Source organism: Penicillium griseofulvum (assembly GCF_001561935.1).
Source record: "Penicillium griseofulvum strain PG3 chromosome Unknown contig_95, whole genome shotgun sequence".
Taxonomy (NCBI): Eukaryota; Fungi; Ascomycota; class Eurotiomycetes; order Eurotiales; family Aspergillaceae; genus Penicillium; species Penicillium griseofulvum.
The window spans coordinates 1,817,885-1,842,747 of NW_024467454.1; the positions used below are offsets into that span (position 1 = coordinate 1,817,885).

Here is a 24,863-nt window from a genome sequence, read left to right on the forward strand (position 1 = left end):
GCTGTACATTTCTTCGTCAAGACGTTCTCTCAAGGTTGTTGTCTGTTGTCTGAAGGTTAACTAGTTATCGCTTATCGCTTAGTTATCTATGGATTAGTTATCAAAAATCGCTTACGTCATTTATGCCTAAGGCCAAATTTCCAGCAATCAACACCACAATGATAGCGTTGTTCCCCACCACCTTGGTTTGAAGTGCCTGAAACATCAAGGTTCTTGCCTTATATTGCAATGACTGAGCCAAGCACCAAGATTCTCAAGGGCAGACAAAGGCGACCCCGTGTACCCGAATCACTGCGAAAGAGAGCGGCACAAGCGTAAGAACATGCCCTGTATTGATCGAGTCATCCAATGGGGCTAACTGTCGCCGCCTCAGATGCTTGCCTTGTCGCCAGCAAAAAGAAAAATGTATGAACCTGTGATCAACTTTGCATAGTGAGTGACTAATCCAGCTGAAAAGGCGGAGGCGGCAATCCTTGTGCTCGATGTCAACAGCATCAAAGGGCATGCCGGTTTGAGAGTACCAGGCCTCGGAAAACACCGGCAGTACAGAATGGCCCATCTAGGTAAGCCTCTATCAAGAAATTTGCTCCGTGTATAATCAATAACTGACGTTTGTGAAAGTGATGGGCAGCCGTCAAAACCGCATGCCAACGAACTTCATATGAAACGAATCATCACTCACTTCTTAGGTGATGTCTCCTTCGAGACCACCAACCTCCAGAAAATTGCAGATACTCTAGATCAAGCTCAGGGCCAGGAACTGTCGGATGATGATTCAATTCATGCAAACGATGCCACCCCGACAAATGACTACTCTATAGATCCCCTTTCAACTAACACAATGCGTATGTGGCTATCTTTAGTTAGATCTCTACCTAGCTCACAGTACTCCACAGATTATTCGGGGGAGCTATCCCATTGGAACTTCTCTAGAATGCTCGGACGACGACTGCAAAGTATTGGGGAAAGGACAGGGCAAAGCAAGGTACGCCTAGTTAGTCCCATCATAACTTGGCAGCAATGAGTTTGTAATCTGTGGTATATTATACTAATTAAGAGAATCAAGAGCGTCGATCAGGCCGAGGGTTTCTTTCGTGCTACTGCTCTGCAGTCACCTGGCTCTTGTGTTGCTGTTGCAAAAAGATACCTTCCCCCAAGACATATCGCCGAATTCTTGACAAGCGCTTTTTTGAAATTCAGCCAAACCAATTATTTTTACTTTCACGAAGCTACTTTCCGCGAGAAACTGGACTTCTACTATACTACTGAGCACCCACTGTCGATCAATGATGCTGGTTGGATATGCACTCTTCTCATGACTTTTGCAGTTGGCACACAGTTTGCCCATATGCAGACCAAATCGACACCTGGTAGCAGTGCGTCTACCACTGAAACTAGTCCTGATGACCAAATAGGATTGGAGCTCTATCGGTTTTCGTGTCGACTCATTCCCGATCTTGTGACGGTTGCAAGTGTGGAGACTGTCCAGGCATTCTTACTTCTGGGTGTGTATACTTTGCCAATCGATACGGCAGGGTTGGCATACGTTTACTATGGACTTGCAATTAAGATGGCAATTCAAAATGGCATGCATCGGAAGCTATTGGAAGACAACCTCGCCCCAGAGATTATTGAGGTGCGAAATCGACTTTGGTGGTCAGCATATTCGCTGGAAAGGTAAGAATGCCACAGATAGCCTGGCATCTCCAGATATCGCGTCCAAAATGTTTTAACAGCCCGAATAGTCGCATTAGTATTCTACATGGCCGTCCTGGGTCTGTGTCTCCTGCCGAAATCGATACCCCCATGCCTGTCGATCTTCCCTCCCTAAGATCAGGCGACCAATTAACCAACCTACCCAGTTTCACCGCTACGATTGTCTTAACAAATCATTTGGCAAAAGCGGCGGACGCGATGAGGTCTCTCCGGCGTTGCCAGAGAGCCAGAAAGAAGAAGTATATTCGGAGACTTGCCGCAACCCGCGATCAACTAAGCGCATGGTGGGAAAGTCTTCCCACTGAAACCCACTGCCGAGATCTCAATCCTACTGGAACATACTTCCGTTGCAATGTGCACCTTGAAATCTATTACACGACAACCTTGATCTACATGGGCCGTCCTTTCATTATATCCCAAGCAACACCTGGGTCATTCAACCTGGACTCGGTCTCGACTGTTCATGAGGTCTCAGATATTGTGAACACTCTTCGACGTGACTCACTTCATGCGGCACTTCGAGTGATCGAGCTTTGTCAGCTTTTACAGGACACTGTCGGCCTCGCGCGTGTGTCGTACACCGAATTCAATGGGTGTCGCGTTGCTTTATTGGCGCTCATTGCCCACAGTATCAACGAACCAACTACCAGGATATCCAGTGTCTTGACTCAAGGCATGGGGCTTATCCGTCAGATCTGTCCCGGGCTGGAATCCGCGCGATCTGAGGTGGCTGTGATCGAAGCCCTTGAACGGGCAAGACAACGATTGCATAATTATACCATGGCGGAGCAGAGTGGTGAGACAGATCATACAACAGGTTATGATCAATTCACAGAATGGGCCAGACTTTGGCGAAGTGATCCGGTGGATGGTAGTGATGTCCTAGTCTCCACGAATTTGGACATGCCCTATGAACAGCGCTCGCCCAATTCTGTTCCTTCTTTTGATGGATTTTTCTCATCTTTCCCCAATGAGCTAGGTGAATTTGCTGCCATTCCGGGGCTAGATTACGATTTGTCACTAGCCCAGGAATGGCTGGATGGCCCTCAACCTGATGGCTCTGAATGGATCATGAATCAACCACTCTGAAGGTAGAGTCCTCCAATATTATACCCAAGAACCCGTTTTTGAATACAGCTAGACAAGCACATCTTCACACCATTCATATTACATTTGATGTTCCTCCCCTCCTTTTGTTATACAAGATCTTCTGTGCTTATTCTTTATCTTCCTAATGCCACGCGACTCATATCTAGAGAACTCGAGTTTCACAATTTACTTTATGAAGATTCATCCGAGCTGGCACATGGCTGTGGCGAGTCATCTAGTGTAAACATACCGCCTACCTAGGTAGGTAGGTACACTTCGAGGCTGAGTCATTGATCGGCAGACCCGCCTTTGTAAGTGTCCTAAACAGGCTTAGTTTAAATCATGGATCCTATCTATACATGGTGCTATGGTGCACTACGCTCTACAGGTATCCTAAGGCCTATTTTGATCTTTATTTCCATCTCATTTCGATCAGTGATATCTTCTCTCCGTTCTTCTTTTCCTTTTGGACTCTCCTTCAAATTAGCCATCATGTGCTCTTCCAACACGGGTCATCCAGCAGCGCGTGCACAAGAGGAAGGAACGACCGAGATGGAAACTCGTCCCTCCTTCGCGCCCTATCGAACTTCTCAGACTTCTCACCAATCCAACTCTGCACCTCCCACCTCCTATTCCACTATGCCTTCTGGCAACGCCGATTCATTCCCGACCAATCTTCGATCCCACCGTGAGGCCCAAAGCTCTGAGTCCAGTAGCTCCTCAAAAGCTAAAACGTCTATGTGGAGTCTGAAAGCAACTTCACCAGTAACATTCACCCCCCAATCTCCCGCTTCATCTCTTCCATCCTTCAGCCCCGAGAGTATTGACCTTGGAGTCGATCCCACAACTCTCCTGACCGCCTATATCCTCGACCGACCCTCCTCTCTCGACCGGCTTTGGAAATATCTTGACAAACTCAAAAACGAGCTCGTGTCAGACGATCCTCCCAGCTCGCAATACCTTCTGGTGCGACGGATCCCGGCCGATCTTTTTTCGGCGCTTGTTGAACACCATGAAGCTCCAAAAGGGGTGCGTGCAACAATTCTCCACCACGAGCACGAGATCTTATATAAGATCATACCGTACCACTACCATGAGAAAGTCAGCAGGCAGTTTGATACCTGGATCAACAATGCTCTTGGTAATATGGGGTTGAACTTCCTCAATTATGACTTTTGGCTTGGAGGGGCTGGACGGTCGACTGGTCGCGTGTGTAGCAAGGAGGCAGATACCGCGTTCTTTCCTGGAAGGGAACCAGCCGCCGGAGCACCCATACCTTGGCCCTCTCTTGTGCTAGAGGTCGGCCTATCGGAGTCCGTCCCTCAGCTACGGACGGATGCCCGCTGGTGGTACTCCAACTCGGATCACCAAACCCAGCTTGTGGTCCTTATCTCCGCCAATCCTAACTCTCACGATGCAGATATTGAGATTTGGACCCCGGTTATTAACCGAAGAGTTGGGGCTACCACCAGGGGCCGGGATACTCACGTCCTGGAGTGTACCAAGTCGGCCAGGCTCAGGAATGGAGTGGTGTCTGGGAATGCGCTGGAAATCGATTTCCAGACTTTGATGGGGCGGCCGCCACAGAACCCACAAGAAACGGATTTGGAGCTCACGCCTTGTTGGATCCAGAGGATCTGTCAGTAGCGTGTCATTTGGTATTATTGGATTGCTGTGCTGTCCCTTTAACCTGACTCGAAACCTTATACCTTATCGTCTATAGCTTTATAACATCGTATAAGTTTACCTTGCTACCAATACTGTTTCGATTTACCAGAAGGCTAGAAGTGCACCTATCGTTGTACTAGAGGTAGACCCCCAGTTAGGTCAGCCCTGCCTCAGCCTTTTAGCAGATAGGGAAATGGCTTAAACACTTTAGTAACTTTAATGTCTATATAAAGACTAATAGTTTCTTTTATGGTTCCCCGCGCATAGGACATAGTTAATTGCGCTCTTGTTTACCCAATTAGGCAAGTCGACCAGTATATAGTGTAGACCTGTTCTTGAAAGCGAGGACCTCGAATATTCGCTGATTTCAAACGGAAATTCTAATTTATACTAGTTGCGTAAGGTTGTTGAATACTATTGATATACAGCTATAGGTGATCATGAGTGAAAACCTTCTAAAGCTCTACTTAGATACCAAAGCTATCCTTGAGTCGAGCTGCATTTGTTTGTTATACAGTAACATATCCCCCTAGGCGAGCTTATTAATGATCGATAGGTAGCAGGCAAATAGTGGTTGTCCCATCTTCATATTGCATATCTTAGTATAGGCCAGAAGCTTCTTGGTCACAAAATCCGCCGCTGTGGCACTATTGGCCAAGTTCATATTGGTTTATTGGGCGTATGTCACCGCTACAGACACTCCACACCACACCACCTTGATTCTTGATTTTAAGTTCGTGCGACCCTACGAGCGTCTGATATATACTTTTGTAGGAGGATGATAAGAGAGTTCGTGGGGAGGAGATCTTCTCTGCTCTGTTCTTCTTCTTCTTCTTCTTCTTTTACACTTATCCCAATACGACTTGAAGTGCAAGATACGGTGGCTCTTGAGTTGTGGGAAGTAGTCGGGGAGGATTAGGGGTCATCGGAGACGAGTGCATAGACTGTGTTAAGCTTTTTTTAGCTGACGGTGTCGACCTAAATGCACGATTTAACAACCTAGAGTCTGCCTTTTCGGGAGGTGCAGATGACTGGGCTGGTGATGTGAAAACTAGCCCTTCTCTGTTCCAATTTGACCCAACTGAATTACCTCCCCTTCGAGGAGTCGTGGGGGAGTTCGATTGCGGTGGCGGACTTGTCGATAAGCCCGAGATCGCTCAACTTACGACAGCCTTGCTCCAGCACTGCACAGACCCGTATGCGCTGTATTGGCAGACGATCCTCAAACATCGATATTTCGATCTTTGTCCCGGGAAGTGAAGAGACGACAAGGTGATTGACGAGGAGTGTGAGCTTAATGAAGTGCGACGCGCTCGCAAGGGTATCATCGAAAAGGCCCTACAACTCGATCGCAAATGACGCCATATCGAGCAAGGAGTGTTCCCGGACTAGACGAATACAAAAGATATGATGAAGACAGTCTTGATGATTGGGTTGAGTCTCTGGATCTTCCCACTCGTTACGGCGTGTGATGTGTCATTCATGCGCTACTTCGGAACGGCATGCTCGTCCGGCCTATATTCGACTTTCTGGGAGGCACACTGGATGTCGATATTCATGAACGTGGAAGCTGAGCTGACCGGTGTCGAAGGGTCCTTTCTACGATCTTGTTGTTGGTGAGACGCTATACAGTGAATCGGCTGGACCAAAACCCGACGGTAAGAATACTACTGTGAGTTAGTAGTTGGGTGGGTGACCACCAGCGAATCCTCACTGTTGTATGTTTTAATTTTTTTGCTCTTTTCATCTTGTGTTATTGCTCGATCTATATGCACTGCCTTGCCGGCTCGGGCGATAAGTGACAATGCACGCCAGAAACTCTTTGTAAGTAATACCAATACTATTCATTAGTAATAATCAATTATTAGTATGCAAGTTTCACCTTGATCTGTATATTTAATTCATTGTAAGATGCTTGAAATAATACCATGCTATGTAAAATACATATGTACGGCTAGCGGGGTTATCTGATGGCGCTCAGCCCCCTTCTCCCGAGGTCGTTGGCCCAGTCATGTCATCGCCTACGCGCCCGGTATTTGTACTTCTGTCACATCGTTTGAGCCGCTTCGTATTCACTTATAATATTTATAGACACCCGCAAATTTCCTGCTCTTATGCCAGAAATCAAATCAAAACAAACCTGGAACAATGGATCTTCACGAAGCCGTGAGACTCGGCAGCATCGCTGACATAGAATCTGCAATTCAGGAAGGGTGCGATATCAATGCCCTTGACGGAAATGAGGCAACTCCTCTATGGTACGCCGTACGGATAGGCTATTTAGATGCATGCGAACTTTTGATTGCTCAAGGAGCTTGCGTGGAAACGCAAGGACGTAGCATCCTCGAACTCGCAGTTCGAAAAGGGTATGCCGAGATTGTCAAACTACTGTGGCCGCACAGCAGAATGGGAACGCAACATCGCTGTTTAGAGACAGCTATCTCACTGGGCTTTCATGAAATCGCAGACTTCTTGATCGGAACTCAAACATTCGAATATCAGCACCTGCAAGACAGTGATCTTGAAATTCTCCAAAACGAAGGATTCCCCAGACGAGATATTGCAGCTTTTCAACAATGGGAGAGATTCATCTTCGTCAGGCGCTCGGAGAAGCTCTATTTGCATCGTATCTTTTTTGACTACGCCCTGCTTCTTGCAACGAAGGCCGATCACAACGCTGGCCTTCGGTTAGTGAATTTATTGCTTGAGGGCAACAAACCTTTGGCCGACGCAAATTGCAGGATCAAGATCGACGACGAGATTGAGATGCCCTTGATAAATGCATCTGAGAAAGACAACTTGGAAATATTGGCTATTTTGATCGAGCGCCCTGATATAAGGTTGACGATTTGTGGCAAAGATGACTGGCCTGCCTTTCTCTACCTGCTGGCAAATTCCGAGTTTCTCGCCTCTGAAAAGGGCCAGGTCATGGCAGATATGCTGTCCAAGGAGGCTCTTGATTCGTCCCCGATTAATAGCCATAGAGCTCATCTAGAGCCTGTATTCCAAAACGTCCTTCGGCTCGGTGATGATGTTCTTGTGAAACAAGTGATCGACCTCGTCCAAGGCGCTGCACGCATTTCCATTCTGCCGCTATTGATCCGAGTGAATGAGACGAATGGTCTAAAATGGATCTTGGATAATGATATAACGAACGAATCCATGCCTCAGCCAATACTTTGGGTGTTGCTTTGCAACTTCTTTCAACACAATCCAAGCTCGGAGGCTCTGAAGCCTTTTATTGAAGTGGCAGAATCGCTAGTGGAAAGGGCAATCTGGGACCGAGCGATACTATCGTGTCTCAATTCACGCAACTTCTCTTTTGTCAAGCAATTCTTCTACCTACCCAAGGAGATTCCACCGAGCGAGGTGACGGAAGAAACATTGGCGGGACACTCCCAAGCATCTACAGATCAAGCTCTTATAAAATATTGGGTTGACAATGGTTTTGCTAACGCGGCACTGTGGGGCGCCATTCTATCCGGGATATGGGAGAGCCCAGCATTCGCAATCCTCCTTTCATCCTCCGATATTGACCTGGACGAGACATTTCCGCCCGCAAGGGTCTTACACACACACACTACCGATGAACACTCACCTGTATTCCCCGGCAATCCAGCTAGCCCAGAACAAGAACTCCCTTTCACAGAACCCGAGGGACACTCCCCAGCATGGCTTCCCGAGCCCAGCATGTCACTAAGCTATGCCGAACAAGACCATCGATTACAACTCATGCTCCTGGAACAACAGAACAAGAGGCGATTGATCTTGGCACGGTACGAGCAGGATAAAATGGCAGAAGGAATTGACCTTCTGACTTGGACGAAGGGAAAAAGCCCTCTAGCTTGGGCTGCGGCAATTGGTAAATTTCAACTTGTGGAGGCTCTTCTACGCACCTCGCACGTAAATGTCAATTCACAGGATATCTTTAAAGAAACTCCTCTCATGCATGCTATCGCCGTTAATGATCGGCAAATTGTGGAGAAATTGTTGGAAGTTGAGGATATTGATGTCAATTTGCAGGACGACGAGGGTAGAACCGCTGTTTTCCATGCTGCACAAAGAGGATACTTGCATATCATACAGTTGCTCATTGAAACTCGGAAAGTGGACTTTTCTATTCTGAATGGCAACGGCGAAACTGTCCTGGATCTTGCAAAAGGTATTGGGAGACAAGATGTCATAGCCGCCCTCGCTGCTCAAGAGCGGACATGATAATAGCAGCCCTGCTTCATATGGAAGAGATGCCAGATTTGTGGGGGATTTGGAGTATCGGTGAGACTTCGGGGACTTTGTTAGAGAGCTATTTGGATAAGGCATACAACTGGTCGGAATGGCGTCTAACGCCGCGTACTCAGCTCCTTCGCCCATAGTTTCCCACATCTGGGTGGTTTTAACAGGAGATAATTCTTGATCTTTGATTCACAAGAGTAACATTACCCTCAAGGGACATAGGTGGTGGAGTAAGTTAGGCAATCAAATAAAATAAGTTGAGTGGATATTGCGGCCAGAGTATAAGACGATCTGATTGGATTCAATGTCTCATATCCAATAATGTATCTGTATCTGATGCCGTTACAGGGGAGATTCGTGATCATCACATTAATAATATCACCTGTGGGGGCATAAATTCTGAATTTGTAATCAGCAATTGTATACAGTTAGTCTACATTCCTTTCAATATATTCTTTTGAGTATTGGTTTTAAGTCTTGTACTTAGTGCGCTGTATCCGAGTTTTCTTTTTCCGATTCAACTATCCAAACACTGCCATTATGACAGGCATAATCAACAATGTCGCCGCCAAGGACATCTCCTATTACACACCAGCACAAGAGCCTCCGGCAGGCACGCAATTAGAGGGGTCAACCAAGTTGTTCACCCCTCTCACCATCCGTGGTGTGACGCTTCCAAACCGTCTATTCCTTGCTCCCTTATGCCAGTACTCTGCCAACTACAACGATGGCAAAGTCACCGATTGGCACCTGGCACACCTAGGCGGAATTCTCCAGCGCGGACCAGGGCTGGCAATTATGGAATCCACCGCCGTGCAGAAACTGGGCCGTATCACGCCTCAAGATCTCGGTCTCTACGACGATGATCAGATCGAGCCTTTGAAGCGGATCACCGAGTTTGCCCACAGTCAGAGTCAAAAGATCGCTATTCAGTTAGCTCATGCCGGTCGAAAGGCTAGTGCCGTTGCGCCCTGGTTGAGTGCCAACGCTATGGCTGCCTTGGAAGTTGGCGGATGGGATGAGCTTGTTGCGCCGTCGGCAATCCCCTTCGAGGAAGGAATCAACACCGTTCCCAAGGCCCTTACGCTAGAAGATATTGAGATCTTGGTCAAAGACTTCGCGGAGGCTGCGAAAAGGGCTGTCAAGGCCAACTTTGATGCGATTGAGATTCACGCGGCTCACGGATATCTATTGCACCAGTTTCTGAGCCCTGTTAGCAACAAAAGAACGGATCGTTATGGAGGTAGTTTCGAGAACAGGATCAGACTACTGCTGGAAGTGTCCGAGGCAATTCGTGCCAGCATCCCAGAAACAATGCCTCTATTGATCCGGATTAGTGCTACTGATTGGTTTGAGTTCAGCGACGATGATGAGCTGAAGAAAGATTTTCCTGAGAGCTGGACAGTTGCTCAATCGGTGCAGCTTGCTCCTCTCTTGGCTGAGCGTGGTGTTGACTTGGTTGATGTCAGCTCAGGTGGCATCCATCCCAAGTCTGCGATTGCTATCAAACCGGGGCCCGCGTACCAAGTGCACTTGGCACAAGAAGTCAAGAAAGCTGTTGGTGACAAACTGTTAGTAACGGCTGTTGGTGGGATCAAAACGGGCCTTTTGGCTGAGGAGGTGGTGCAATCTGGTATTGATGCAGTGCAGGCTGGACGGTGGTTCCAACAGAACCCTGGCTTGGTTCGTGCTTTTGCTAATGAGCTAGGGGTGAAGGTGAGGATGGCTACACAAATCGACTGGAGCTTCGAAGGGCGTGGAAAGAGGACAAACAAGAGCTCGTGATAGGCAGATACTACAATATGAGACATCCATGGATGTTTTGTTTGTCAGGACTTCCTCTCTTCCTCTATTTCTTTTCCCCAATGAATCAACCATATTGATATCTCTTTTCCATATCCAAGGAAAGTCAGTCTCTTTGTCTCATTTTTGCTCGAGAACAAGACCGACTACAACATGTATGCATCATACACTAAACAAGGTATTATACACCAGGGTCTTTAAAATCCTGTACATATAAGAAGAAAAGATGGAAGTTTCCGCTGTTTGCCAAAAATGTCCCCATCTTGGCATCTCTTGGCTATTGAGGCCAGATGTCCCTCTGTCTTCTCTTTCGTCTTTTATGCTTACAGTCCGTGTGTCTACTATAATGACAGATTTTATTGTCGAAATATTCATATTCCCCCAAAGTACCATTCTTTCATTCTATTAATCATGCTCTGTATACTCCTTATCTAGCCTTTATCTTTAGACCTTTAATTGCTATGGGCCCACTGCTTAATTTTAGTGACGATCTTCCGCCAGGGGCCTCAACAAATGTAGAATTATCGTAAATATCCTATTTTACTAAAAATTGAGAAGTATTTTCTATAAAACCATGCTTCTTTATATTTCTACATACATATGTTAAACAATTGGATGGAATTTTCGCTACAAAATATTTAGTGATGTTCAGGGGAAATATTTCCCGCAGAGCCCCTGAATCGGATAAAAATTCTAGGAATAGCACAGTCATGATTAATTGACAACGAGACCTTCCGTTACTCTCGGATGACAACGGATAGCTTAAGATATACATGAAAATACTAGATCAAATGTTAGAAATGTTCAAAATGTTGTTTTGACACTTCACATAACTTCTCCTTGGACCCACAATTTGAGCTCCAGAAATCTCTTCGGCCCCCTGACGCGTTGTCTGAGGAGACTTTTATTTGCTAGGCATCTATTATCTTTATAACTTCGGAAATCCCGGAAATCATCTTAAAATTTCATAATCAGCTTGGATACGGGTGAGTGTACGCCCATTAGATTACATTTGACAGGATTGACAAAAACTAGGTGTCTACCGAACTAAGACATCATGGATCCTTCTACATACACAGATCCTCAGCTCACCTACCAAGATCGATTGGTGATTGATGCTATCGTTGAGCCTAGTTCAAATGGTAAAACACCTGCATTGTCGATCAAACACCAAACTAACAAACCTGCAGACAAAAGTGCACAGCCATTGGACAAGCTAAGCACCGAAGAAACAGTCCAAAAGCTTCACAATCTCAATGATCCTTCTCATGTAGAATTTGATCCCACCATTTCCCAATTCTGGGATACCCCGCTGCTACGGGCCAAGCTACCCGCCCCCATCCAGAAGTATGTTCTCACGCCATACATCAATTGGGCGAAGGGAATGGTGCGATACCAGACCGACGTGGTCATGTTAACGCACCTTATACTTTATTTCACCACTATTGTTCCAAGTGCTGCACTTCTATATTATCGATTCTCTTACCTCCATGGTATCTTGCACTGGCTCATGTCAGGATTTTATTGCGGTGCTTTCACGTTAATGAAACACCAGCACATTCACCAGAATGGAGTCCTGGCCCCAAAATTATATCTCTTTGATATGCTTTTCCCATACCTGCTAGATCCAATGCACGGACACACATGGAACTCTTACTACTACCACCACATCAAGCACCACCACGTTGAGGGTAACGGTGGGGACGATCTGAGCACAACGATGTACTACGACCGTGACAGTATTCCAGACTTCTTGACCTATGTTGGCCGGTTCCTGTTTTTCATTTGGCTAGAACTCCCAATGTACTTTTGGAGAAAGGGACAGTTCAAGTACGCGGTCAAATGTGCTTTCTGGGAAGTAGGTAACTACGTTGCCCTCTATATGCTCTACAACTACGTCAATGCACGCGCTACCATGTTCGTGTTCATTCTTCCTCTCACCGTCATGCGCGTGGGTTTGATGGTCGGTAACTGGGGCCAGCATGCTTTGGTGGATCCGGCCGATCCTGATTCGGATTACCTGTCTAGTATTACACTAATTGATGTTCCGGTGAGTTTCTATAAACCTGCTTAATATCAGGAACCGAGACTGACGAAGATACCAGAGTAACCGATTCTCTTTCAATGATGGTTACCACACTTCTCACCATCTGAACCCGCGCCGCCACTGGAGAGATCATCCTGTCGCTTTCCTTAAGCAAAAGGATCGCTATGCGAAGGAAAACGCTCTGGTCTTCCGAAACGTCGATTATATCTTCATTACTGTGAATTTGCTTCGTAAAAACTACGAATACCTGGCTAAATGTCTAATCCCCATCGGCGATCAAGTCAACTGGACCATGGAAGAGCGAGTGGAGATGCTACGTCGTCGGACGCGAAAGATCCCCAAACCATCTTCGAAAAAGAAGGAATAAAAGGTGTTGGTTTCGGCAGCTATGTCCGATAGATAGATTTATCTACTTCCTGATTTCCTGTATCTACAAAAGAGTTTATAGATTTGGCATTGAATATATTTCCCTGAGACAGAAGATCTCGTTTCGCTTGAAGAACTAAGCTCAACTATACTATTCTATGTAAACTGTTTGTCGAGGGCGTTTGAAATCCTCCTCTTGTGATATATATGATAGTGTGATTTAAATCGTCTGAACAATAGTCCTTATCTGTAATTTATCCCTACGAATTGGGGGTGACCTAGTGAGGTAAATTCGCTAACCTGGCGAGTATCTCTAGGTTACTAGGTCATACCATCGGTTGTTCCTAGTGGTAAGGACTACGGACTCGAGTCCTCCAAATAATAGGCGTAGTACTAGTTATGATTAGTAAGGACTGGAATTAAATTCCTTTTCTTTTTTTCACCTGGCGACCTGGTCAACCCGCTTATCGCCAGCGAAGGTACATTAACGCTCTGAAGTAAATACTAGTTATTACTAGTTTGTAATATTAATTTCGTAGTAATCAATAGGTAATACTAGTAGTAGATAGCTAATACTAAATATATTGAATGGTAGAAGTGAAGATTTGACATGCAACGGTACCTGCTCAGCGATCAGATTTAGACGTCGAAGAAAAGATGACCCATAATTCGTTCGCATCGCAGCCATATCTCTCAAAGGAAGCTATAGGTCAGACATTTGAGGATCCTATTTCAATCCTAGTGGAAATCTCGGTGCCACCATATCACGTAAAGAGAGTCTGTGTTTTGCAACGGCGGCGATTGCCAGTAACGAGCCTGCGTTCCAGTTCTCGCGACGCTTTCATACCCATACAAATCATCGACATCGGCGGTAACACCGACTGCATATACCCGAGCTCCGGACTGGCCAGTTACATGAGGGTTTATCCCCGCCATAATTTTGTTTATGTCGGCTATCACTCGCCCCTGAAAGCTTGCCACGATGTTGCTAAAGAAATCCTGATGTTCTCCTCCGCATTTCAACTCGACACCAATTCTCTTGTGGCGCTGGGATGGGTGGGGGTTGGTTTTTGGATCGTAAAATTCCGTGCGATGTTTGCACCAAAGGTCGATGGACTGGCTTGGGTTTTGGAATACGTGTTGTTCTCTTTCAACAAGATATGGACTCGAGTGGGCAATGACTCTGGCCAGTTCGGCCTGCAGCCAGCCTTCCCAGCCGCCTTTCATGCCAGTTTGGTGCCAGATCTGTTGGCGGTTGTGCTCGACAAAGCTGATAATAGCCGATAGAACACCGCTATCATGGATCTCTCTAGGGTTGGCCCTCGGAATCCGTTGATGGCTCGTACCTGGATGAGAGAGATTTGCAGGTGTTTTGTGTATTGCAGGTTTCATATTGATATGCAGGTGGGTAAAGTGATGGGTTGATGTGTGTTGTCGTTCTTGTAGAGGTTCAAATTGGAAAAGAAAAAAAAGAACGTAGGAAATTCTTCAACTACCACCATTGAGCCGTTGCACTTCCCCTCTCTTTAATAAGGTTGAGCTGCGCCCGAGCTACATAAATGAGAGCCTTGCGGACCAATCAAAATTATCCAAGGCTGCGCTGCAGCATGGCTGAGCTGAGTTACTACCAAATGCAGCCTGTTGAGGCTGAGACTGTTGGATATCAGATCAGCTTGCGTAACATAATATAATGCATATACGACCCCATGCAGCTCGCTTTCAGTCTAATTGCTTTCTCCTTTTGTCGGCGACCGGGAGATGATAATGGTGATGTGACCGTTTTGTGATAAGATGGCTCCAATGGCAAAGAGGCTCACGTCAGACCTGATTTCGCAAGGGTCTGTTCTGGTTATCGAAGTCCACTTCTAAACTTCCAAGGCTAGAGGGCCAAGCCAAGGCGTACAGGGGCTACCCCGCATACAAAATATCCGCCAATCTGTACGGAGTACTAAGTACACATTCCATCAATATATCAAAAAAAGAACACCAAGATAGTATCATCTGTCACCGCGAGCTTAGCGCCCACTACGCCAGAAAGTTCAACGCTTATGGAGATTGTAGTGGCCATATTTTGTAACCAGGACTGTATTTAGTTTACCCCTCCTCCTGTCCTCCTTGTCTTCCCTGGTCATCGGTTAATAGCAGTAAAAGCTGTACTATCCTCTCCGTCTGCTTCCTGACCCTTGGATAGCTACCCTCCCATCCTGTTCCTTCTGATCTAGTGAATTCTTGTGCCAAACATTCGAATATATCATGGAAGAAGAATATTATTTGGAAAGGAAAATACACCCAATCAGGAAGAGAATTAGTAGTCCTAAAATGGCGGTCACCTTCGTAGGATACGCTGCCAGCCATATACAAGCACACGAGAACGCTATACGGGTCCCTACCTAAGAACCGAGCCTACCTCCTTATACAGCTATGCACATAGCACTATTAACGTGTCACTCTTAGTTACTGGCACACGCGAAGGTTTTCCAATTCCGCGACGATTATCCGCGTCTCTGTGTAACAATTTCTATAACTGAACAGGTTTGGCTAAGTTTCTAACCCTGCACAAATGGACACCCGCTACCGCTACCCTCGCTGCTTATCTGGCCCTCTTTGCTAATTTGGCGAAACATCGCCATAGGGTCATACCAGATATCAAGACTCTGTACCTGTAGTTTATCGTTGACCTTGGCTACTACAACTCCTTCAATATCAATCGGGCCACCGTGCGCTTCAATCTTGACCTTTTCACCGGAGCTAGGATTGTAAGCATGTAACCAAATAATCATGGAAAGCAGTGACAAGATACCTGTTGTTTCCCACGTAATCATTCTTCATCTCTCCCCAATGTCTCCACCGGAAGGCAACAACGGGAGGACCAGAGTATACTTCAAGAACCTCCCAAGCAAACGTTGGCATCATCCGCTTGAATGACTTGTGCGAATCGTTGAAATCGTTGTGTGCAGGATCGTAATACTGGCTCGCGGTCAAGAGAGCGTTATAAGTCCCCACTTCTAACATATGGTGACCTGTACGTCGTTCACCACCATTCACGGAAACTGTGTATACATCGTGATCTATGGTACGCCAGTCGGATAGGTTTGTCTTGAAGGAGGCTTCGATTTCCCAATTCTTCACGAGATTCTCAACCAGGAAAGGGAGACTGCCGGGTTCGTGGGTCTTTGTCTTAGCTATATGATGTAAGTAATAGAATTGAGATGACTAGGAACAAGAGGAGGGGTACTTTTTTCATAAAAGGCTCTTGTCTTAGAGTAATCCGGAGGATTGCCATGGCGCCAGGCTGCACTGATGTCCTTAAGGACCGCGTCTGAATCAAGCACGTAGTCAGGTAATTCGCTCATTATGAAGTTTATGAGAGAGAGGACCAAGTAAGAAAAAAAGAATAAGACTGGGAATTGTCGATTTTATGTGGCCCCTCTCCCATAACTCAATGATCTCCCATGGGCCCTAAGTCAATAAGCAGTCTCAGATCAGACTAGGATATGGCCCCCCGCTAGGCCATAAACAGGAACCGAGGCTTTTTCTTGTGGTCTAGTGGTAAAATTGGCTGTATCATTTCCCACAGTTATAGGCCCAGATTGTTCTAAATGCCCTTGGGTACAAGTCGATTCTAATCGATCCATACACAAGTATTAGCTCCCCTCACACTTGTAGAACCTACAAGATGCCGAGGATGGATGAAAGAGCCTGGCCCGGATTCTTTTGGACCGAAAGGAGTGGCCTGATGAATGATATGGAGACAATAGTACATATACACATGTAGCAGTCCTGAGAAATCGACATCCCCTGGGGGGTGGGGCGTTGGCAGACTAGGATATGGCCCTGGGCACTAAATAGAAACCGAGGCTTTTTGTTGTCTAGTGGTAAAATTTGCTGTAATTTTCCCGCATCCTTGTCCACGATTTGGTTAGTTGGATCTCGAAATGAACCAATCAGGTCAAATTTAATAAGCTGTTAGTATATGGCTTATATGGAACATAGTATTTCCGTTTTATCAGCCCCGGTATATATATTAAATCTCGTTTCAGCTACGCCTTTTACCCCGTTTGTACGACTCCCTACGGACTGCCCGTTCTTAATTCGTTCGTTATCAGTTCTTACCTTTTATTACCCACACTCGCTGTAGGACAGATTTCCTTGCCACTTATTATTCAAGGATCCACGAGGATTAACCGTATAGAGTAATATACCTGTAAGGTAGTTGGGTAAGTGCCGTTTTGACGTGGAACAGGTCATGCAATACGGAGTATGTATGCTGTGTATCTCGCAGCTTGGGTTATTCCCACTGATTTCCACCCTATCTATAGCGCACGTGCACCGTTCTCAACCCGCTTGGACAACTCCGAACTGATGGAGCCTCGGTCATGTGACCTATGTTGTTGCCTGTTTATCCAGGCCAACAATGCCTGTTTTTTCGTCCTTCCTCTCTCTTAGTGTTTCTTCTCTCTCGCACTCTCTCTTTTACTTCCTTCCCCAGCCTTAGCCACCCAATGCATATTCTTCACTCTGCGCCCTGTTATCGTCCCCTATCACGAACGACTAATTGATTCCGAACGAACTCTACTCTATAATCCTCTTCCATACACAATCAAGCACATACGACCATAGGGTGTGGAAAACAGGGCTTCCCGTCCGCTCAGCCGTACTTAAGCCACACGCCGGTGAGTTAGTAGTTGGGTGGGTGACCACCAGCGAATCCTCACTGTTGTATGTTTTTGTGTTTTTTTGACTTCATGTCATTCAGAAACTGCCCTCTTGCCGCCTTTCCTTTCCTAGCCGATCAACTGAAGGTCCTAAAGGCCATTATTTTGCATATGATTATACTCTACCCTTTAGCCACCACTCAAAGGTCAGACGATACGGCACCAATGGCTCCGATATCATTGTGATTGTATGACCAACCTCTTCCTTTCTTCTGAACTGAAGAGATGGGATAGGATTTATACGCCGATCTGGAAGTCGACGATCCGGACTGGAATTACTGACATTCTGCAGAGTAGTTTTTGAGAACCAACCCTTGGCATAGGCTATTCTGTACTGATATTTCCTCTAAGAAACAGCCACAGAAGGTCCCATTTTCTACGCCATGAGAGCAGTGAGTGGAATAAATGTATCCTACTACAAGCTCACTTGACATTAGAGTGATGGAGTATGTATAACTTTGTGCACGATTGGAATTTAGCGGCACTTAACAAGGATAATATTATAGAGCATTATTTGCCGAGCGTTTATTTGCATTGATGCAAGTACAAGTGATGTTGAAGATTCTTCCAGGTATATATCTTAATTCGCTTAGTTCGCATGCGATACGGCTGCTGCATCGCTTCCTTGAGTATGAGTGAGTTTTCTTTGTGCTTCCGGCCCATAGATCAACCTCGACAGTGCAAACAACATCGGGAATTTACATATTGATTAAGGTAATTGTTGTAGTGAATCAGCAGATTTTGAGTCTTGGCATAACCGAATTAGGAAAATCATATTCTCAGGTTGTGTTAGGGTTCAGAGTTTTTTTTTAAAGCCGCACTTACGACGGGTTGGATCCTCCTGCGGGGTTTAACTAGCCAGTCACATAGTTTTATACTAATATCTACCTGTTGTCATACCTATTGTTAAGAACATAGATTGGCCCTAGGAAGAGATAAGCAGTCATACCTTGTGGGGCTGAAACCATGATCGAGAAGCTTTCAGAATTCAATTGGTGACCTGTACATAGTTCTTAAGAGTATCGTTACATCTCTATAAGTATTGAGAACCCGGGCAGTAAATTTATCCTTCAATCCAAACACATATGGTCCGGACCAGTAAGAAGAACATTCAACCCCCTGCTTCGCATGATTTCTCTTCTACAGTGTCTTTTGGCCCCTATTTCTTTCTATATATTGGAGGTATTTTTCTAGATACAATCGGCCAATCGGCTGGTTCATGCCGACCTTCCAAAACCGCTGCAAAATAGATCCTCCACCACGGGACATTAAGAGGTTAGCTTAGACAGAACTGGACGAAATTGGTACCATCGACGACGCCTCTAAAATCTGTTTAACCGAGGCACCTCCCACAACTTTGTCGAGGTTCTGTAATTTGATATGCTCTGAACGATGTTATACATCCCTGAATAAGTACCTCGGTATCTAGCTAAAATTGGAGTTAACAAGGTTGACTGTAATGGCGATTAACCACCACTACTAAGTACCTAGGCCCCGATTCTACGTACGTAAGACAGAGATTATTGAGCATGAAGAATATAAAATGGAGAGTGGATCTCCCGAGACAGCACTCTATTCATATTCTAAGCTGCATCAGAAAAGCATATGATTGGCATACTTTCTTGCTCATCCTTGCACAATGTGCCCTTTTGGAAAATGCTAATTTTGCTGCATATTTCGTATAGCCTGCCAAAGAACAAGGAGATTATCGACCGTATGCCAAATCCACTTTCCTGATTCTTGATAGCGGCAGTCATCAAGACATATATATACCTTCGAAATGACTAGAAGACTCATTTTTCGCATCAGAACTTGTCAGAGCTACAATCCCAGTGTGCTACAGTGAGATGATTTTCGCATCTCGTTTGCTCTCTATGAGTGCATGGGCAGCGGTTGTCCTCCAGGCAACCGCTGTCCCCCATGGCCCCTCATACTTCGCAAACCTCCGCCGACAGCTGCAGGACCCCTGTGGCCCAGTTTCGCAGTACACGGAGAACCCCAGCGTCGATAAATGGAACCAGGCCGATACCGACGCCTGGCTTGACAAATGGTGGACCGTGAATGCTGAGAGGCGGGCGAGCAATCCACACGGTTTCGCCGGTGCTTTCGGTCAGTACGCACTAGGCCAGCCCGGCTGGTCGTGCCAGAACAACGGCAACGATGGAAACTGCGATATCCCCATTTGTGACAATACCAAGCTTAACTCCCTCGGTAACAACACCGAGGAGGCGTACTATGTGCTGCAGGCGCTCAACAATATCCACGGCTTCTTCGTCGGTCTAGAGCAGTCGTTCAATATCCCTGCCGTCGTCGCGGCTATGGAGAACGATGAGATCGTGAACAACTTCTGGTACGACGAGAATAACTGGGATGGAACGCTCTTGAAGCAGCTCCTGAATATCCTCTCTACTGTGGTTGCCTTTATTGCCGGTGGTTTGGCTGCGCCTGTTTTCACCCTCGGTGCTTTCCCCGCCATTGCGGCAGCGTCTTCGGCCTTAGTTACTGGTGGAGTGAATGCAGGCAATAATGCTCTTTCCTCGATGTAAGTTCCTCTGTGTCGGAGAGAGAGATCTCTGACTCTTACTATTACTAACCTACCTCTGTGTAGAGACTCGACCGACGTTACTCAGAGCAACCTCGGCCACATGATGGCGCAAGCAGTAGCTGCGATTGCTAAATCATTCATTGGCATCAACAACGAGTTGATGTACGGTCATGGATACGGACCATCTAGCGATGATATCCGCAAGTACCTTCAGGGTGGAGCCTGGGTCAACTATCCGGGACTGCAGAAGGGCCAAGCTCAGGATTTGCTGATCTCTGTTATGCAGTCAATGATGATCAACTCTATGTGGCGCATGCAACGTGTGTTCATTATCGGCGGTGGAGCATGCGGCGACGGCCAGGGCTTCGGCTCAGGTATATCTCCACCCGACGACAATTATATCTGTGAGGATGGCCGTGCCTGGTACCTATACTTCTGGCAGAAGGAGGCCGGGTCAACAAGGAAGCGCCAGGGCTGGGTTTCTAGGCCCTGGGGATCTGACCGCATGGGCCCATCTCCTCGGTTGGAACAAGAGAGTGGTAGCGGGCCATTCTGGAAGAAGCTCAAGCCACAGGTATGTGATCCAGAAACTTGTATAGCACACCCGATATACTAACCTATCTATAGGATGCCATCACTTCTTCTCTCAAGTCCTGGAGGGCTGCTGGAAACAACTACACCCAGTCGACCTTTACCGATCACATTGGTGGTATGCTTGCAAAGGACACAAACATTTACACGGAGGGTGCGACCATGGAAGGCCTCTGGACTATCCCCGTGTGCGATATCAGTAAACCCATTGCCGACCCTAGCTGGAAATACTCTAGGAAGGAGGACATCCTCCATCCTTACGGATGGGACGAACGCCCATACTGGTGCGGGCCGATCTGTGAAGGCGACCCTGACAAGACAGTACAGTTCTACCAGGCCGCCAACTTCAAGGACGACTTTGACAAGCCGTTCCTTTCAGGCTGTGGGAATCAGTATATCAACAACGGGATTCGGGCTAGCGGCCTTTGGTGGGATTGGACTACTGGCAAGACCTGGGTCAACAATCGCCCGTACCACCAGGATAATTGAAAACTCCCCCGGGCTACGAGTTACTTAGTTATCTATACGGTTACTGGCAAAGTGGAGGAAGAGGCAGAACAATCATTATTGTTCAATTTAGCAATAAGCAGGGTATAGCTTTACCCTGCTTCTGACAAACAAGCTGCTTAGCATGCAAGCAACCTTGGAAACAATGGGAGATGAGATCATCCAACACTATGTATTACTTAATGAGCTTCTGCTTGTGGTAGAGAATCACTCCTTCTTCTCTCCTCTTTGGCCTATTGTCAGATGTAATTGATATTTATCAACAGTAACATCCTGGAACCTCCCATAATAGCTAGATCGAGTAGGAAGAACATCAAACTCAACGTTCTAGAATGACTGCTGTCTATCAGTGTAAGAATATAATTGGGCAGAATGGATTTGGCATTTTGCCACGAGGTTGCGCAGATAACTCCTGAATATCAAGCTAGAATACGGTGGTCTGTACTTAGTGGTATATTTAATAGTCTTCTCAGATATCATTCTGTTTAAATAGGCCGACGGTAAAAAAAAAGCGAAAAGGCTTCATTTGTGCAAGTGAATTTTGTATAACTTTTCTACCAGCATCACAGCCTTATATCACGTGTATAGAAGCTAACTATATCGGAGTTTTAGACTAGTAGAACTGGCAGAATATAGAAGGCAGTATATAGGGAGATTTATCTAGGTACTTTGGTTTGGCCCAATATTTCGGAGGTCCCAGTGTATGCTGTCGTGTAAGTCGGTTTACCACGATCAGCAAGTCCTGGTGAATGTAATGTCCCACAACTCTGGGAAAAGAAGTTGAGCTAACAACATTGAACCCCAACCCCAAGCGGGGCATTTGGTTCCATACACATACATATATCCAAGGGTAGCAAGCAGGGCTTGTTATTCTCACGGAAGTAGAGAAATATTGGCAGTTCTGGTTCTGAAGCCAAGAGTATCTCATGTAAGCAAAATATGATCTCGGGCCTCGGGACCTCGGGAGGGCTCATCTAAAGTGAGCTGTCGAACCTGCAGTGAGGGATTTCATAAGGCTACGTGTTTCTGCACATTTTCTGCAGAATGATGTGTATGTTCCAATCTTCTCCTATCACAGCGATGACTGCTAGGACATGTGTCTAGGTAAGACCCATTAAAGGTCTTTAACGATGAGATGTATCTTGTAGTGACTGAGATCATCAGATCTGAGGCCAAGGCTTGGCCCAAGTGACCCTCCCAGTATGGAAGGCCTTGGCGTTGAAAGTGAATTCCATCATTTGGTTCCAGAGCTCCCAATTGGTTCCACGCTAAGAGGGGCCAGATCAGTGAGCTTGGGCTTGGAAACCTCCTGTGACTCAGCCACTGTGAGAAGGTACATCCATGCCTTGTAAAGATGGTGATATTTTGATAAAGTATCAGTAGATTGAATTATGAAAGGGTATATCAACGAAGAGGTAGGGTATGCAAGAGAGAAGAAAGGGAGGTTGTTTTAAATGAAAAATAAAACTTGGAGCTAAAAGATCTGTGCTCTCTTCCTCGGCAGCCTCAATGGTGACAACAAGTCACGATGCTGAGGTTTCTTACTTTACCCGAATAGGCATTTCACAGGCTTGGCGGGAGCACGGCAGTCTATTACCGCCTGGCCAGATTCTGCCCGCAATATAATTCGCAATGAGGGTACCTATGAACACATTAGTATCGCCCCAATTCTATAGATAGTTCGCATAGTTCATGATACAGAAATAGTAATTCTCTACAAAATATTCTATAAAAAAATAATGTGTGGCAATTAGATCTTTGAGAGCTATGTACATAAAAAAAGTAGCTTTACAATAATGTACCGGACTGAAGGCGGAACAATTTTCCCGATCTGTAAATAATTCCAGGCTATCCGGTCCTGACCAAGCTTGGGAACCGGGAAAGGGGGTTGATGAATCGTCATTTCCCTCCGAACTATGACCATCCTCGCCACCGAAAAAAAATCTCTGTTCAATGGCTGTTTTTGCAAGCTCACGAGCGTGTTTGACGAGCTCACGAGCATGTTTGGCGATCGCTTACTGGTTCAGACAAAATGCCAAGCTCTCTCCTTTTTTTTCTATGTATAGGTAAGGGGAAATGTTGAGAAAATTCTCAAATCATGTGGTTGACGTGCTTTGTTTGTTGAGTTTGCTTAGGTCACCTGAGAAGAGCGAAATGGCGAAAAATGCGGGGAACGTTCGGGCCGAGCAACGAATTGGATAATAATGCCTCAAGCCTCCTGTGGCAATGACTTCATTGCAATTTCTGTAAATAGAGTAGCTAATTAAAGACGAGAAACGTAAACGTTTCCCAGGGGTCACTTGATCCATTTGCGGGATATTACCTAAAAACTCGGTTTGCTTCGGGGACATACTAACTCGATTCAGACGTTCCTTACGTTTTATGAACAAATTCGAGTCTAGAATCCCATGGTTTTACGTTATTTTACGTGATTTCAATGAAGATCGCGACAATGGTTGGTTAGAACTTTGGTCTCATATTTGCACCAGAGTCAGACTTGGTCCAGATGGCGTTATAATGATCTACCCGTGGATATCCCCCGCAAATTCTTTATAAGGGGACTTGTTCCCCGGACTTGAGAACAACATTGAATTCCAAGCTTCTATTACTATCTCAGGATACTTCTCATTCCACTATACTACAGTCATATGTGAGTACTATCGTCTCCTGTCTCCCCATACCGGACAGTCACTAATACATTCATTAGTCAATGACCCAGAGTCCCCCATCTTTCACAATGACTCTCCAACTCAACCGCTCCTCACAAGGCCGGAAGTGCCAACAATGTGGACTCCCCGGAGTGCGCGTATCAACAACGTCAGGCTCCAATGACGCCGGCAGTCGGGCATACTACAAGTGCGTCCCATGCAATCGCAACTTGGGCCCTTGCCCTTGCACCACACCAGGAGCCAGAACAACCTTGACCTGTTCCTGTGGCGATTTCGATGCCGAATCACAAGGCCTCGGTCTCACAAAGCAAACATCCAACCCACACAACCCCGACTCAGGGTTCGACGAGGACTGGGAGTCAAATTGCAGTCCAGGATTCATGGTCTCGAAGTTCAAGGCTAGAGGCCGGGAATTGCTTCACTGGGCTTGAGCATGATGCATTTTGGGTTTTGTTTTGGAAATAGCGAGCATTGTTTAATTTATCAAGTGTTGATACTCGATCGTTGCCTCAGGGCAACGCTAAGATCCTCGAGTAAAAAGTTATATATCACTAATAATATTGAAGAGTCATGGCTTTGAGGCCAGAATAAAGAACATTTGGATACCTACCTACATTAGTAAAGTTACACTGTGCAATAGACAAAGATTAATTATGTATTGCGACTTTGATGCCGTTTGCGTCAAAAACTTTATTTCATAGTTGGTTAATACGTATGCGGCTTGCATAAAATTCTTACACAGAAAATCTTGCGTGAAAATTCTGAATTAACTAACCTGCCTCTGTCCAAAACAGAGGTCTCAGCTGGTGGCTTTGCACATGCCAAGGCAACGAGCCTTCTAGAATAGAAATCAGCCCTGGAGGGCATCTCAGCCGTGCAGCCACAAGCCGGGCCGGGCCTAATGATTATACAAT

At 46.1% G+C, this 24,863-nt stretch overlaps 7 protein-coding genes across 7 annotated transcripts; 6 read left to right on the top strand and 1 right to left on the bottom strand.

The window, feature by feature from the left end:
* Window positions 1-348: 348 nt before the first annotated feature.
* PGRI_061530 (fungal specific transcription factor domain-containing protein) lies at window positions 349-2,805 on the top strand (the record flags this gene model as incomplete). Its single annotated transcript, XM_040793867.1, has 6 exons — window positions 349-405; window positions 458-543; window positions 622-845; window positions 934-985; window positions 1,201-1,677; window positions 1,746-2,805. The coding sequence occupies 6 exons, from the start codon at window positions 349-351 to the stop codon at window positions 2,803-2,805; spliced, it is 1,956 nt and encodes a 651-aa protein (XP_040648722.1).
* Window positions 2,806-3,297: 492 nt separating this feature from the next.
* PGRI_061540 (uncharacterized protein) lies at window positions 3,298-4,452 on the top strand (the record flags this gene model as incomplete). The annotated part of the gene is made up of 1 exon (XM_040793868.1): window positions 3,298-4,452. One exon carries the CDS (start codon window positions 3,298-3,300, stop codon window positions 4,450-4,452), a length of 1,155 nt encoding a protein of 384 aa, XP_040648723.1.
* A 2,169-nt stretch (window positions 4,453-6,621) lies between these two features.
* Window positions 6,622-8,688, top strand: PGRI_061550 (ankyrin repeat domain-containing protein; the record flags this gene model as incomplete). The annotated part of the gene is made up of 4 exons (XM_040793869.1): window positions 6,622-6,738; window positions 6,785-6,839; window positions 6,905-7,160; window positions 7,215-8,688. 4 exons carry the CDS (start codon window positions 6,622-6,624, stop codon window positions 8,686-8,688), a joined length of 1,902 nt encoding a protein of 633 aa, XP_040648724.1.
* Window positions 8,689-9,246: 558 nt separating this feature from the next.
* PGRI_061560 (NADH:flavin oxidoreductase/NADH oxidase) lies at window positions 9,247-10,491 on the top strand (the record flags this gene model as incomplete). The annotated part of the gene is made up of 1 exon (XM_040793870.1): window positions 9,247-10,491. One exon carries the CDS (start codon window positions 9,247-9,249, stop codon window positions 10,489-10,491), a length of 1,245 nt encoding a protein of 414 aa, XP_040648725.1.
* Window positions 10,492-11,566: 1,075 nt separating this feature from the next.
* On the top strand, window positions 11,567-12,923 carry PGRI_061570 (Fatty acid desaturase, type 1; the record flags this gene model as incomplete). The annotated part of the gene is made up of 3 exons (XM_040793871.1): window positions 11,567-11,651; window positions 11,700-12,559; window positions 12,615-12,923. 3 exons carry the CDS (start codon window positions 11,567-11,569, stop codon window positions 12,921-12,923), a joined length of 1,254 nt encoding a protein of 417 aa, XP_040648726.1.
* A 2,545-nt stretch (window positions 12,924-15,468) lies between these two features.
* On the bottom strand, window positions 15,469-16,275 carry PGRI_061580 (uncharacterized protein; the record flags this gene model as incomplete). The annotated part of the gene is made up of 3 exons (XM_040793872.1): window positions 15,469-15,670; window positions 15,723-16,104; window positions 16,158-16,275. 3 exons carry the CDS (start codon window positions 16,273-16,275, stop codon window positions 15,469-15,471), a joined length of 702 nt encoding a protein of 233 aa, XP_040648727.1.
* A 3,209-nt stretch (window positions 16,276-19,484) lies between these two features.
* Window positions 19,485-21,262, top strand: PGRI_061590 (uncharacterized protein; the record flags this gene model as incomplete). Its single annotated transcript, XM_040793873.1, has 3 exons — window positions 19,485-20,179; window positions 20,246-20,756; window positions 20,810-21,262. The coding sequence occupies 3 exons, from the start codon at window positions 19,485-19,487 to the stop codon at window positions 21,260-21,262; spliced, it is 1,659 nt and encodes a 552-aa protein (XP_040648728.1).
* Window positions 21,263-24,863: the final 3,601 nt, after the last annotated feature.